Source organism: Ischnura elegans, chromosome 7 (genome assembly GCF_921293095.1).
Source record: "Ischnura elegans chromosome 7, ioIscEleg1.1, whole genome shotgun sequence".
Classification (NCBI taxonomy): Eukaryota; Metazoa; Arthropoda; class Insecta; order Odonata; family Coenagrionidae; genus Ischnura; species Ischnura elegans.
In genome coordinates this window covers 18,565,747-18,581,397 of record NC_060252.1, presented here as the reverse complement: position 1 = coordinate 18,581,397, position 15,651 = coordinate 18,565,747, and the positions used below count along the sequence as shown (strand labels likewise).

Sequence of the window (15,651 nt, the reverse complement as noted above, 5' to 3'; positions counted from 1 at the left end):
ATTCAAACTTGAATCAAAATAGGCAATGTCAAGCTTGACATGGCAAGGGAAAGTCAGGCTGGACGTAAGCTAACATGTTATGTGGGACGTCACAGAGGTGACACATAACTTTGCGACTTCCTTTATTTATTTCCCTGCGCTCTTCTGTGGGGTAATATCGAAAATAGGTGAGCAACCACGTTATCCGCGTTTAAAAAAAAACAACTTCACTTTTCGATTTTCGTCTGCGGTTTTTTTTCTTTATTTAGGAAAGTTTTCACAACGGGTAGGGTAGACCGGTGTACGTTTATTCATTTTCATTTTTATTTATTTGCAATTTCCTCGTAAAAGCCCATAAAGGCCTGTGCAACGGAGGATTGTCAAAGGACATCACAAAAAACCATGCCCTGGACATGGACCACCTACTCAGGCGGGATTCCACCCCATGACCTTCGGCTTGGTAGGCAAGTACTTTACCCTGCCGCTACCGAGGCCGGCTGCGCAGTGCTCTTTTTTCCGAATCACGTTATTACTGGCGTGTCACCAGTCATGACATACTATTGCTGCTCCCTTGGGTGTTCTCACAAGATTTTGAGCGTCAGTCGACCATAGGTCTAGCCTGCGGAAAGGATATCATGTTTTCTGTCTAGGAGAGTAAATTTTGCGTTGAACTTACCAAAACTATTTTCGTTGCACGCTAAAAATTAATCCAAACATGGTGACGGGGCACGTTTGCACGACATCGCATTGACATCGAGGCACCTTTAGGCACATTCTGTCTGCGCATACGCGCTCCTGAAGCTTTTTTGCTTCGCACTATCTCCGCTATTATTCTTAAATAATATCCATAAAAAATGTATGAAATAATAATCCATTGCATAGAAATTTGCAAACTTATACTAATTCTCTGTGGATATTGATTTCAACACATTATCGGCCACTACTATCACTTTCATTTTTTGAAATGATTAGTGTTCAAATTGATTATTTGCTGGAGTAAATTTTTTTTGGGAAGATCAATGGAAGCGTTGTCATCAGATTGAAATGAAAGGATGTAATATTGGGTAGAAAAATTTATTTACTCCAAACGTGAACTTCAGTGCCTCTTCATCAGAGACATAATTTTGTCGTAGACCATTTCTTTGGCGTCGATGGCCCACAAGTAGTCCAGGTGGTTGAAGTCCTCGTGAACGACACGGAACCGTCCCTGGGCATTACCGAGCTTCTCGTACAGCTGCATCACGTTCTGGAATGCAGGAAGAAAATTAATATTATAAAACATAGAGGTGGATAAATCATTTGAGAAGTGATAGCTATTTTCACATGTATAAGTTATGAAACGGAAATTATCTTGCGGCGCAAACAATTGAAGAGGAAAGAGTAGTCGAGTAGTATGAAATGGGAGCATCAATATTAAAATCCGAATTCATCGCCGCATGAATGGAGCTAGGGATAAAGGAGGCATTTGTAATCGACGATATCCCCAAAGAGCATTTTAAAAATTCGGGGGAAAAGATATTAATCAGCTCTATAAACACATTCGAAATGCATGCACACTACAGGAAACATACGAAGGAACTTTGAAATGAACATCATCATTCTTATTACAAAAAAGAAGGGAGGGGATAAATGCGAAGACTTTAGGACCATTATCTTAACAACTCATGCGCCAAAGATATCAACAAGGATCATATCAACGAATTTTTTACATGTATAAGTTATGTAATGAAAGAAACCAGGCGTAAAAGTCCACGGTGAAAAAATTAGAATGCTTCCATTTGCCGATGAAAAAGCAGCAATAGTATATATAGAGATCTGAAGAAAACTAAACTCTTAAAGAGGAATCTTCATCAATTCATGAGCAGAAATTTGTTAACATCCCGAAAAAATGATTGGTTGACGTATATTTTTTACATTATATTATTTATGCTGAAATTGCGTACCTCCCATTAGTTTTTTTCAGGATGGATATGGTACCATGAGGTTTCAATTTTTTTCCGTCTGATGGCTATTCTCGCCATTAATCTCATGTCTTTTCGAACGCAATTTATGCTAAAAGTAGAATGGGTTGGTATGATTTATTACTTAAGTATATTGATAAAACTTTGCTCTATTTGTGCTGAAGACTTAAAAAAAACGACATGAGTTTTACATTTCGAGCCAATCTCTTCGAACCATTTGAGCCACTCACCTCTTCGCCGGAGAGCCAGTCGTTTCCGGAATAGAAGAGGTAAACTGGAGCGGTGACCAGGCTCAGGTCATAATCAGGCGGGTGAAGGCTGTGGTAGACCAAAAAATTCTTCAGCCCATAGTCGTACTTGCGGAACTTGCCTGTGGAGTAAGACCCAGTGTTTTGAGTTATGGGGCGACTACTGTCGAAACCAAGGGCGTACCCAGGATCATAAGTGGGGGGGGGGGGGTAGCCATAATAAAGGGGGTGGGGGCAAGCCATGGGATTAATGGGATTATTTCCTTGAAAAAATGTTTTATTTTTGTTACGTATCTTATACTAATATATATCATTTTTCGCGGGTTTGAAGAAAATTTGTTGAATACTTTCTTTTCAATTCAGTACTGATATTTCTTTAAGATTTTTGCGATTTTTGCTTCTCGAGGGGGCAGCTGCCCCCCCTGGTCCTTACTGGGTCCGCCCATGGTAGAAACCTAACCGTTGCACTTTTGACGGAAAGAATTGACATGGTAATTCAGTTACATCTAACATTTAAGTGCCTCGTGGGCATATGTGACGTGATTATCAAATTTAAATGAAAGTTTTTTTTTCTCTCTAAAAATGGCTCCACCTCAACCTTTGAGAGGTTTTCATGGCGATACTGTTTGCTACTGAGAGATATTTCGGTTAAAATATGGGCTATGGGTTTCTTACTCAAGTGAATATGCGGTTGAAATCGATCAAATGAATGTTAGTAACGCAAGGTTTTTCAGGTGAGTAAGTTAAATGACACACACTGGGACTTCCAACCGGGGTAGAATTGGTTCCTAATACGTACGACTCTTCTCCCGAGAACGACAGCAGAGTCGGCTGTCGAAACGTCGTCATAGAGCCAACTTTGACCCGGTTGAAATCCCAAAAGATATTCTTCCAAATGAATATTATTTTTTGGGCTGGAATAATTATTATTTAGAGGCAATTCTTTTTTCCGTAATACAATTCCTATTGTTTACGACTCAAGATTCTTCTTGTGAATAATATTCATGATTCTTCTCAGGCTCTACAACAGGTTATAGGCTACATTTCTTCCGAAGTTTCGGAAAACGACTTGCTTCCCATTTTCATGGCGTTTTCATCTCATCGTGTCACATTTCACATTGAATAGAATCAGCGTAAAAATTTCAATTGTGATAATTCCTTCCATCTGGGCAATACTTGGACTCCTATAATAAATTCCTTACAACAGAAAATAATTGAAATGAAAATAACGTCCATCAGCAAATTAGACGACACCCTAACTTAATTGTTGAACCCGACCAAAGGTCAGTTCGATTCAGCGTGAAATGTGACACCGTGAAACATGCATAAACTTTCTTTGGATGATAAGTATTATTGAGATGAAAGTTCTTTGAAAATTGGAATGAAGGCGCTTCTTGAAACATCGGCGGAAATTGAGTCAATAATCTGAACAATAGAGCCAGAGAGGAGTTCCTGATTTAATCGCATTGGCTTACCGGAGTTGATTTCCTGTGCGTAGTGAAGAACCTGTCGAGTTGATGCTCCTGCTGGGGTGTGTCCCATGATCACGGGGATCGTTGTCTGGAAGAAAGAGGATAATTATATTGTATATGCAGTTTCATATTTCACTGCTGTTGGCATTGGATTCTATTAAATCTGACTTTCTTTTGAGATAGCTCTATTTTCAAATCATTTCAAGTATATGCTATTACAATGGTGAAATCATGATAATGCGAAGCGCATTATAGTTATAACAACTCTATTAGGTAATATTTTCACAAGACTGGCTTCTGGTAGACAAATGCGAATGGCTTGAAAAGTAGGCGACAGATCAACATGAGGGTCTCTATATTCTTTCAAACTATCGTAAACGGCAATAATTTATAAATTGGTAAGCGAGCCCATACGGTTTCATGCGTGTCAGGTTGTCTAGTTTTTCTACTGTACGTTCTTAAGGCAATAATGACTTTTATGATGATTAGGACAAACATGTTCCTTATTCTCCTTCAATAATTGACCTCTTCGTTGATATTCCAAGCATGTAACCCACCTGGTTCAGTTCCTTGGAGTCGTATCCACAGATGAGGAAGATGACGTTGGTGCAGAGGGATTGCGTGATGGCTTCATCCTTGCAGAGGGCGTCGCCTATGAATCCGTAGAAATCGCTGCTCGGGAAGAACTGGTTGATTCCCAGGAACTTGGAGATCCACTGAAACGGAAAATTGGAACCTATTTGATTCTGTTTGTCGGTGATTTGAAACACTTCATCTTTCATGTGTCTTACATCTTTCATATTTTATTTATTCCGCCTAATCATAGGGAGTGAAAAAATGGCTGACTGGATGAAATTGCTGACAATTTCTTTAGCTTAAAAATCATTGAACAAAAAATGTCACTTGGCAAAAATGTAAATGATATTATTGACACGTTGTCGTCTTTCCTCGATTGATGTGCCTTCACTTTAATATTACTGCATATAAACTCAAGCGTCTACGAGTTTTATTCCTAAAAAAATGGTACCTAGTACTGATTACTCTGTCATGAGATGTTGTGGGTGTATACGACTTATTTCGTTGATAGATCTCTTTGAAGGCTTTGAGGCATTTATATTTGAAAAATTTTCAAAACGATATGAGGATTAACTTTCTTAATTGCCATATATTCCATTCATACCTTAGTCTGATTAACAAGCTAAGATTACCTGTCGAAGTTGACTGCTACTGCCGTCGACTACTAACAGCTATTACCTTCGTATGGATAGACTCAGAGGAAAGTTGTGCCTCCCATTGTCCATAGATAAGACACGAGCGTAATGATCGGCAGCTATAGCAGTCAACTACGACATGTGAAACAGGTTTAAGGGGGAGTTGAAGTAGTTCATCCTCGACAGCTGTAGGAATCGGTGTTTGTGAATGTATCGCAAGCAGCATCGTGTAATTAAGACAGGAAAAAACAGCTACATGTATGTGATATGGTACTAAAAAGTGCCTCTGGTGAATGAGCAATGTTTTCATACGAGCGTGAAACGTCCGCTCCCAGCGGGCTTCCCCCGCTCTTTTCAATGCAGGTCCACAGAGGGATAGGCGCGTTTCTAATTTGAAAATGTAGAAAAAAGGCAGGGTCTTACGTACAAATTTAATTGGAATCTTCATGTTCCAATTGAGATCAGAGGATCTCTTTAAACACAGCATTGGAAGTAATTACACTATCGTCTGTTAAACGCACATGATGACTCATACTTACGTATCAACAGGAGACTTAAATGTGGAATAAGCCGCATTTTGAAACAAGTTATTTAAAGAATGCGAGATATTGTTGCAAATGAACAAATGTATCAGTTTGTGCGCCGTTTATGTCAGGAATATTTACCGGTTTTTGGTTTTATATATATTTTTAATTTTTTTTATTTATTTTTAATTGAAAAACCAATTTTAGGAAACAATAGCAACATTTAGGAAGTAAGATATGCCGTTGCATGTTCTCTGATAAATTCTGTGCATTTTGGTACCTCATTTGTAGAGTTTGGTTGCGTATAAGTTGAGAAAAAGGTATCTATACAGTAGAAATAATATAGAAGATTCACTGCCTTCTGAAAGATATACTTAATTTTTAAATAAAGTTTACTCCCTCACTTGTTATGAATTAAAAAATTTCCAGCGCTTTTGATAGTTTCTGTATCCCCGTAGTTACATTCGTCTTCTCTATTTATGATTTCATTCTCTAGTGCATGCTTTTGATGCTTCACCACCTGACAAACACCTCTGTATGTGGCTGGCGGGGTATTATGTTGATTTAATCCTAATTTTAACCCTCTATGGTTGTGCACGCACCTTGATCTGGTTGACGAATGGCGCCAGGAGTCGCATGGGGGATCGCACGCCGTCCATGAATGCGACCGGGGCGAGGGAGAAGTGGGCGCGGATCTTGCTGTTGTACTCTGGGCGGAGGGCGCCCATCACGTAGAACATTGTTGTGCCCATGGAGTGGCCCACGTAGAACATGTGCTCCTCTCCCGTCTGCGCGATGACGTAGTCGATCTCGGCCGGCAAGTCGTACATGCCCATCTCGTTCCAACTGCGGAAATAGATAATCCAAAATTTAAAAATAATCATCTTATTTCGAAAATACTGCGATCAAATACGTTATCAAACGAGGTTATAAAAAATATTGGCTTATTTTTACAAACGAAAATACATACTTTTCGAGAGGCGTGACATGGAGTTGCGGGATTTATGGCGGGATTATGGGGAAAAAATAGCGAGAAGTCAAATTGGCGTACATTCTGACCGACCATGCCTATGCGCCCTCGTATGAGACGCGCACCTGATATTTTTGGGCATTCATTTCAATAAAATCATATTTTCGAATAAATCGGCGATTGAAAAAACTCATTCACTCAGCCGGGATTCGAACTTAGATTCCGCTATTGACTGGCAATTGGGAGGCGTGGGGGTCGTGCTTGCTAAGCCACTGAATTTCAGCAAGGATTATTTTACTTTGCACCTGGGCGCATCACTGAATACTAAGTTGCTTGTTCTAGCTTCTTTAGCTTTAAAACGTCCTTGGCGACCAGCAGGGTTATTCCACTAATCGTATGGCCGGGCCATAAGTCGAAATCGACCATAACTACGGCCTCGAGACATACGTATGGCTTCGAGCGATTCTACTCTGAGCGAAAGGCCATAAGTCGGGCGGTAGCTATGGCCTAAAGGCCGTAATATTATGGCCTGCCTAGGAGGCGGTCATAACACGGGCCATACGAAATAACATAGCTCGCCTAAGGTGTTATAAAAGAAACTTACGAAGTGTCATCGATTACATAGCGATTGTTTCAAGAAATATATGAATATTGTGGGTGAGCACATACGGATTCAACGGGCATTGGCTAGATATATTTAAAAAAGACGTCGATTTCATAAGGAGGATACGGGATACGTGTAGGTAATCAGTTCGCATACCATGATGATATTTTCATTAACTATTTCCGTGCGTCAAAAGTTGTTACTTACTTTTTAAGTAGATATAGCGGATGAGCTAAAGGTTCGATTGTAGTTAAAAAGTTAGGAATACTTTTAACGGATGCTCTGCTAAAGTGAGCGGAGGAACGGGCCCGTTCCTCTTCCCGGAGCCGGCTTTTATTTGCTTTCTGTGCTACATTTGCTAGCAGATTCCTTACTTGTTTCGAAAAGCTGTAGGTAGTTTGAAATATCCGCTATTAAATGTTTTATATTTTAAGATTCTCGTAGCATAACGGTTCATGAGGGAGGATATCTAAGAAACAGAGCAAGAAATCTTTTTGGCAGTAAGGCAATCTTCAGTAACTCGATGCGTAAAGGACAAATGTCGTCCACAAATCAAGGAAAGAATGATAGTTAATGAAACTTAAAGTTTCAATTTCATCTTTAGATTTCGTGCATTGGCTGGATTTATAAGGCTTTTGGGGGCAAATGATTGCAGCCATGAGACAATAGTTACACCATTGGAAGGAGAGGAAGGGGGTTAGAACTACAATAGGATGTCATGTTCTAACTCTATCCATTACATGCACAATTCACGAATATTATAATACTGCACGGTACAAATTTCTTCTGCTTCTTCTCGCCCGTGATTTGCGTTCTTCACTTGTTTTAAAGATCTTCAGCGTCTGCCGCTAGATTAGTGTTTAAAGAAAATCCAAATTTATCCTTTAATTAGAGTCCATTTCGGTTAAGGAACATATAATTAATTTTTTATTCACGTTGGAACAAACTTCCTTCTCAAAAAAATGACTAGTATATAAAAAAGTGAACCAAACTTATAGTACCAATTATAATTCTCATACTCGCCTGCAGAAAGGGCGTTAAGACTTTTGGCCGGGCCATACGATATGGCCCTTCGAGAGTGGAATCGGTTTAGGCCGTAATTTCGGGTCAGACCATAAGAAACTTACGGCCGGCCATACGTATGGCCCCGTTTAGTAGAATAGCCCTGCAGGTGGGGTTTATTTCTCTGATAGTGGCTTAACAAGCGTAACCTCCGTCTCCTGTACTGCAGTGTAGACTTGGGACGTCAATACTTTGCTAATCTCACCCTTAGATTTGCCTCAAAAGGTGAAGGCTTGGTGGTGTAAATGGTAGCATACCAAATTGGCAATCGGGAGATCCAGGTTCGGATCCCGGCAAAGGCAAACGATTATTTCATGGCAAATATTATCCCTCGTGTATGTGTCTTAGCACCCGTGTGCGTGACTGCGTGCACAGTTACTTTTTTCATGCAATGCTTTGAAGCTTGAAGTAGCTATCAGTAACTGCCGGCAAGGTTCTTGTCGTCACTAAATGGGGTAGATGTCAACTGTTCGTTTCGTCGCGAGATAAAAAATACCGGTTAAACATTGTTAGTACTGAATGAGTGTCAAATATATGGCGGTAAAAAAATTAAAATGAGGTTTTTATTGCTCAAATACATGTTTTACCGGCGTTATAAGAAATACACATATATTTGTTCGGGAGTCGTGTCCACGACTGTGTGGTTCAAAATTATTATCTCTACATTATATTATTTTTAAAATACTGCGATCAAATAGGTTATCAAACGAGGTAAGAAAAAATATTGGTTTATTTTTACAAACGAAAATGCTATTCTTTTCGAGAGGTGTGATATGAAAAGCCTATTTGGTAAACCATCAGTGGGTGAAGTACAATTTGATGACGATATTTTTAAATGGTTATGGCAATTAATTTTATCACGTGTCTGAGGAAAACTTCGTTGAATAAATGTTGTTATTTTGTAACTGTCCGCAGTTTAGTTATTCGAAAGTAAAACTAAACCTGTTTGAACTATAAGAAGTCATCATCAGGCCCACTACCGTTTTCCTCGACGCTGAAATCTCTAACGCTTCCAGCATATCCTAGTCATACATCGTCATCGTCGTATTTTTTTAATCGCGTGGCTGTTTAAATTTTTAGAATCGTTCTTACTCACCCCGCTAGTTATTAATCAATGGAAATGCCAAGAAGCAGTAGATTTTTACCTGAAATCCCAATACTGGGATTCTGTCTTCCCGACGTTTTTACTGGAATAGGTGTTGCCTCGGGCGTTACCCATCCACACATCGTAGCCAGCGTCCGCGAGGATAAAAGCTGGAAATAAAATAGAAATTGTTGATTACAAGGAGTGTATTGAAGTCTCTGCTGTCCACTTCGGCGAGTAAAACCTCTGTTATAATGGCAATGATGTCCAATTATCAGGCCTAAATTGATGAATTATTAGTAGTGAATTCGTTTAGGTAAAAATTATAATTTTTAATAGCTATTTCACAAATAGTAGCATTACATTTAATCTTCTTCTCCTCTGATGAAAGTAAGCATTCTTTCTTGGAGAATTATATGCGGAAAGGCTTGTCGTGATCGCTACCAGGTGTCAGCTTCATCGTTGCCGATGTTTTGGAGGCACACTCGCTGTGTCGGAAGAATTGGGACTCAATCGTGAGTCCTTACGCCACCTCTGTGGTTCATATCTCAGACTCGAGTTGAGCGTTAGTAAGATTTTGAAATTAAGAAACAAACTTCAACTAATCTCACTTGAGGTAGAGTAAAAACGAAAAATATAATACCCAACCCATCCCCCTTATTACTGATCACCCTCCCAAATCTCCCACCCCCACAACCCACTTGACAAACTGTGCTCCCCCCCCCCCCCCCCCCGTTCTCCTCCAGTAGTTAGCAATCCCAGCTTGAAACCAAACCTGCTCCCCCACCCCCACATCAGCAACAATAGTGTATATAAACCTGCTTCCACCACATATCTTTTGTATTTGATAATGATGTGATAGCCGAAACCGGTCATAAAATATAATTTTTTATAAACTTGTGGGAGAAACAAAGTGTCTTTCATTATTAATATGGAGCCCTTCCACCACGTACGTGCTTCATGTTTCGATTTAAAAATATAATACGTTTACTTAAACTGTTTTCATTCATGGCCTCCCGATCACCAAAAACTAGCATTGATGAAGTACATTATCACGCGCTGAGGTATTTTTTTACGAGACATACGTCATTCCAAAAATGTAGAACGATGTTGGCGGACATATTGGAACTTGGCGACTAATTTTTTTTGGAACTCAGGTGGGTTCACGCAATACTCGTAGAAATGTATAATATTCGTGGCAACGGATTTGAGTTTAGTCAGGATCAAGTCTTTAATTAAGTTCAGGAATACGACCCTTTGTCTCTAAATTGTCCGATACGCCACGCCGGAAGCTTTTCCTAGATGTGTAGTTTACTCACTCTCATTTATTTTTATAAAATGTAACGTGACGATTTTTTTGTGGGAATCAAATCTTTGGTTATGATATATCATCCGGAGAATAGACTTTTCCAGCCTAAGAATCGCCTATTACGCAAAACCGAAAGCTATTGTTAGAAATGCGGGGTCTTATTCTAATTTCACATTCATGAATGCGTGCGGCGATTAGTATTTTCATGGGAATGGGGAAGTTGTGTTGGTGTATTACCAGTTAAAGTTGTAATATCGTTAGATGATATAATTACGAATGTTATAATCTCGGTCAATGGTTTATTTTCCCGTGAAACTAGGATCGCTCAGACGTCAACGACGCGATTGGCGGCATTAGTAAACCCATTCAAATGTGTCGTGGGAGGCAACACATTTGCTGGCCGAGAGGAGTCTCTAGCTGTAATGGCAATCGAAGTTGTTGCTCACCTAGCCCTTTTCCGGGCCCCATGATGACCCAATCGGAAGAACTGCAGAAGAGGCCGTGTTGCAGGAAGACGACCGGCTTGCCCTTGGTGGGCGTCTGACCGATGCCGTACGGGATTCTGTGCATGGTCAAATAGTAGCCGTCCTTGGTCACCACCTCATGCTCCTCGACAGCGTAGCCGTGGTACCTTATCAGATCGGGCTGCCATTGGAAATAGGAAAGAGAAGGTTCAATGAGCTCGTTCATAAATCTTCGAAAATTGCTTATTGTTATACTGCGTTAAAAATAGATGATAATCAAAATAGAATAATCATTGAAGAATGGATCGGTTTTGAATATGATTTAAATGAAAAAAGAAGGACCGACTGTTGTTGTTTTTTTATTTCGAATTTTTCCGCCTCAAAGAGTATTTTTAAATAATTAATAAATTTCAATATGTACCCCTTAGTTGCTCGACAAGGAAAAACCAGGCGCACTCCTAACGAAATGCGCCAAGGAGACGTCCCATTCGACGGGCAAAGTTCTACACTTGAAGTGTCCTTCGGACAGCCTCTGCAAAATCTGCCATCCCTCTTATCTTCTCACGAATCACTGAAACCGCACCATTCTATGATAACCCTGTAGGAGGGAAATAATATTTTTTATCCATGGCCTGCGTGTCGATCTATTCGTACCGGAAAATCGGCGACCTGGCCGACGAATATACCGACGAATCTGGCGATCTCTGATAAGTTGATGACGTCACCGACTCAAGTCGACCTGCTCGCTACTCCTTGGCTTTATGCGATGGCCTCGTGCAGTTCGTGGTTATTTGTTGTGATTAGTGGTTGTTATCACTTTGATATCTGCTCACAATGAGCGGTTCCCTCTGGACGAGTTAATGAGCGGGAACTCTAATGACGTCACTAACTCGTGAATAGTGGGCGGCAATTCTCACGTTTTTTTTTCTTAGCTTACTTCAATTCATAAAATCACTTTCATTGATTTTATTTGATTCTATTATATCCTATGAAGCCCATTGTGTGACTGAATGACTCACGTATACAAAGTCCCCGCGGCTTCAGGGAGAGCTGAAGAGTTCATAATTTTCTTAGAAACGGGAGGGCCGAAAACGATCCGGACGAAAATTCGACAGTGGTAATTTGTCTTTTTATCCTTAGTAGTTTCTAGCTCTAACAAATGGCACTATCTTGATATTTTTATAGTAAATATGATTGATCCTTGCCAACATTTACCTACTTGTATTTGTTATTTGGTAATATTTCATCAGAGATAACTCAGCGATCTCTTGAAATGACGTAGCCAAATGCCCTCAAGTGTCTAAATTTCAAGTTGATGGCGTTAGTTCATAAGCCTGAGTAAAATATATGGCATCAAGTCCTTGGAAAAGTATCCTACAGTGCAAGGATGCATCTCGGAATTATAGCAGTCGAGCTGGAGGGTAGCCTTTTCAAATGGGAAGCAATGCATTATGTACTGCCACAAGTGCGTACTCAGTATCAAAACATGAGGGGGCCGTGGTCGCACAAGTTGTAACACAGAAAAGGTTATGAAACCAAAATTTCAAGAAAATTATAACCGCGATTTATTGATTTTTTAAAATTATTGATTCTGAAAAAATATTTTCATTTTAATTACATTGCTTAATACGACTATCACTTTTCTATGATTTAAAGAAAATTTGTTCAAAAATTTTGTTTTGAACGAAATTTACTATTGCTTCTTGAGGGGCAGCTGCCCTCTCCTGTCCCTCCCTTGGTACGGCCATGTACTGCCACTCACCGTTTTCAAATAGACGTCAGGGAGGTTGTCGGCCTGGATGTTTGGCCCGGCGGAAACGGTGAGGAAGGCCATGGCCAGGACGAAGAAAATAGCGCTGGCGGCCATCTTGTCGCTCTTTTGGTGTTCTCTAGCGGCCACTGGTGAACACTGTTCGGGATGATCTGCACTCGGAAGAGGCCAACACCCGACAATAACCAGTATGCTCCTTCGAATGATGCCCACTGACTCCTATATATACCTGCTTATATCGTCACACTCCAGCAGGAATATATATCTGTTAACATTAGCCATCATCCCATTATGTGGGGCTTGTAACAGGTAAATTGCGGAAGATAAGATTGTCGGGATAGGTTTTGCAAAATTCATTCCTCCCCGCTTCAAGAAAACAATTATGATTGTTTTGAATAAAAAAATGTCACTTCGGCGAACACAGAATTTCTCTTTAGAAAAATGAGATAGCTCTCGTAATGGAAAGCATTTATTAATCAAGGCGCGATTTCGTATCGATCGCCATCACTATAAGAGTCATCGATTTAGCGGCTGATATTGGAGTGCGGTCGCTGTGGAATTGAAAAAAAGCCTGGGTTTCATTAAGGGAGAACATGATTTCGATAAGACTCGTGAATGGTCTTCTGAGGGTGTGGAAAGCATGTTTACAGTGTCCGTGGTCGTGTGGTGCTGGCGAAATCACGTATGGCGTGACGTGAAAAGCGAGCAGAATTTCGCAATTGAGTTTTGTTTCACGTTGGGTGACAAATTTTTGATCTCAAGAGCTTCGGTGCTTCCTCAGCATATCGTCGTTGTGCTTTGTCATCTGGATCTTAGCATCTTGGTTCATAGGCGTACACAGGAACAAAACTAGATGGGGGCAAGCCGTTGTCGTTCAAGTTGTAAACTTTTAGCACAGAAAAGGTTAGTGGAACCAAAATTTAGGAAAAATATGACAGCGCTTGATTTTTTATTAAATTATTAATCTTAAAATTATAATGAATTTTATTTTAATTCCATGTCTTACACTGCTTTTCTTCGAAAGAGGATTTGTTAAAAACCTTTGTTTTGAACTAAATGTATTTTCACTTCTAGGGGGGGGGGGCAGCTGCCCCCTACTGCCCCCGCTGGGTATGCCCATGCCTCGGTTGGAAGAGTATCTGTCTGTATTTTTGGAAATCATTGGTTATATGGCAGGTTTCTGCAGCGTCTAGTGTCAGGGTAAATTTTTCTCGTTGCGTTGGCTGACTTGGTGAGGTAATAGTTTCGTCTTTTGCCCTGGAGGCTTCTTCAGGTCGAGTGGATTATCACTCACTCGGTTGGTAGGTAAGTCAGGGACGGCGCTAGCAGGTGCGGGGCTAGGGGCGAACCTTCAGTGCGGGGCCCTTCACTTAAAATATTAAACTCTATACCCCATCTACAAACTCGAGCATTTTGAATCCCTACCACTCTCTGGCTAAGTATGTGTTCCCCTCCCAAATTCAGACTTCGTAATTACGCCGTTACGCAGTTGAGTTCAAAATAGTATAATACATATAACATTTATAATTATATTAATTAATAAAATTATAACGTAAAATAAACATAAAAAGCGCGCTTTTTACTTTAAATTACTGCATTATTATTCCTTTTTCATAATATTATTTTTTGTTCAGCACGGACTTAACAATACAGTAATAGTTGAAATTGCGTTTTCAAACTATCGTATATTTTAATTTTTTTCACGAACGCGGGGACCCCCAAAGCGCGGGGCCCGGGGCAGTCGCCCCGGTCGCCCCGCCCTAAGGCCGGCTCTGAGGTAAGTACTTGGAAATGTTGACCGACAACTGAAGTTATTTGCGCCATTGGGTAGGGTCGAGGAAAAATCGGCATTATATTATTCTGAACTCTTATGTATTTCGATAAGAGTCGTGAATAGTCTTCAGAGAGTGTGGAAAGAATATTTACAGTGTCCGTGGTCATAGAGTGCTGGCGAAATCACGTCTGGTGTGACGTGAAAAGCGAGGAGAATTTCTCGTTGGGTCTATATGACTCGAGAAGTTATTTTAGTGGATAAATTTAGCATAAAGTTAAATATATTTGCAATTTGCATTCAATTCAATCTCATGAAGTAAATTTATCTTTCTTTCCAACGATATATATTAGACCACTGAGTCTAATGAAAAAAAAACAATATGAAATGCTTTAAAAAGTTTCAGTTTCTTATTACTAAAACTTCTATTTATTTCCAATCATGCGAGCATCACTACTTTAAAGGCTTGGTTCAAAATAATCTGACGCGAGTTTTTACGTAATTTTATCTCTCGCGACCACTTACGAGTTAGCGAAAGGCGCCGAAGCACTCTCGCCACCGCTGAGATTTTAGATCTTTAGATATGACTTAGCAGCATCTTGGCCGTGGTATTTCCTTCATCATTTAGGAGCCGAGTGTCATGGTGCGTGGTACTTATTTTTGCAGACAAAGGTGGTGAATTTGCTACTTCTGCTTTTACATAACATTCTGCGAGTCATTACTAGGGTGTTTGGCAGGGGGTTATCGATCACCAGCACGCAGCATGCTTCAGGATCCCCACGTGCATACCTTGAAGCCGCGACCGCAGAGGGCGATAATTGCCAGCAACATGCTGCCAGACGATGTTGATGTTGATTGAGGTTCTGGATACAAATAAAAATCGACGCGTTTCTCCCTCGGGGAAATTATTGTGGTAAATCTTTATTGAAATACTCTCCCTTGACGTTTGAAATGAATGCATGTATTCCGTACAGAAATATATATGTGTTCATCTTCATCATGAACCACATACTTATTATGTGTTAACCGTCCCGGGCAGGGATGCCGACTTACAAAAAATAATTGGGGGGCCAAAACCGGGGATTTTTCCCCGGGAAATTTTATAAGTAGTGAGTTTTAAGTTTTTTAAGCATTTTAGAAGAGGAGTATAATCAACATTAGAAACCTGATAACTCGAATCTCGATATCTAGACACTCAAGGGAAAATCGACAAGCTTTACA

General features: G+C 40.1%; 1 protein-coding gene across 1 annotated transcript; it reads right to left on the bottom strand.

The window, feature by feature from the left end:
* Nucleotides 1-1,039: 1,039 nt before the first annotated feature.
* Nucleotides 1,040-12,872, bottom strand: LOC124162598 (lipase 3-like). The gene is made up of 8 exons (XM_046539186.1): nt 12,651-12,872; nt 10,871-11,069; nt 9,177-9,285; nt 5,998-6,241; nt 4,218-4,376; nt 3,664-3,748; nt 2,171-2,310; nt 1,040-1,225 (listed from the first exon to the last, which is right to left on the bottom strand). The coding sequence occupies exons 1-8, from the start codon at nt 12,753-12,755 to the stop codon at nt 1,076-1,078; spliced, it is 1,191 nt and encodes a 396-aa protein (XP_046395142.1). The 5' UTR covers nt 12,756-12,872; the 3' UTR covers nt 1,040-1,075.
* Nucleotides 12,873-15,651: the final 2,779 nt, after the last annotated feature.

Bases quoted from the DNA above. Each gene is read 5' to 3' on its own strand.
- LOC124162598 (XM_046539186.1), bottom strand. From the start codon at position 12,755: ATGGCCGCCAGCGCTATTTTCTTCGTCCTGGCCATGGCCTTCCTCACC. The intron at 6,242-9,176 runs GTAAAAATCTAC...CTATTTCCGCAG, and splicing joins TCCCAGTATTGGGATTTCAG to TTGGAACGAGATGGGCATGT. The intron at 2,311-3,663 runs GTAAGCCAATGC...CTTACTCCACAG, and splicing joins CGCACAGGAAATCAACTCCG to GCAAGTTCCGCAAGTACGAC.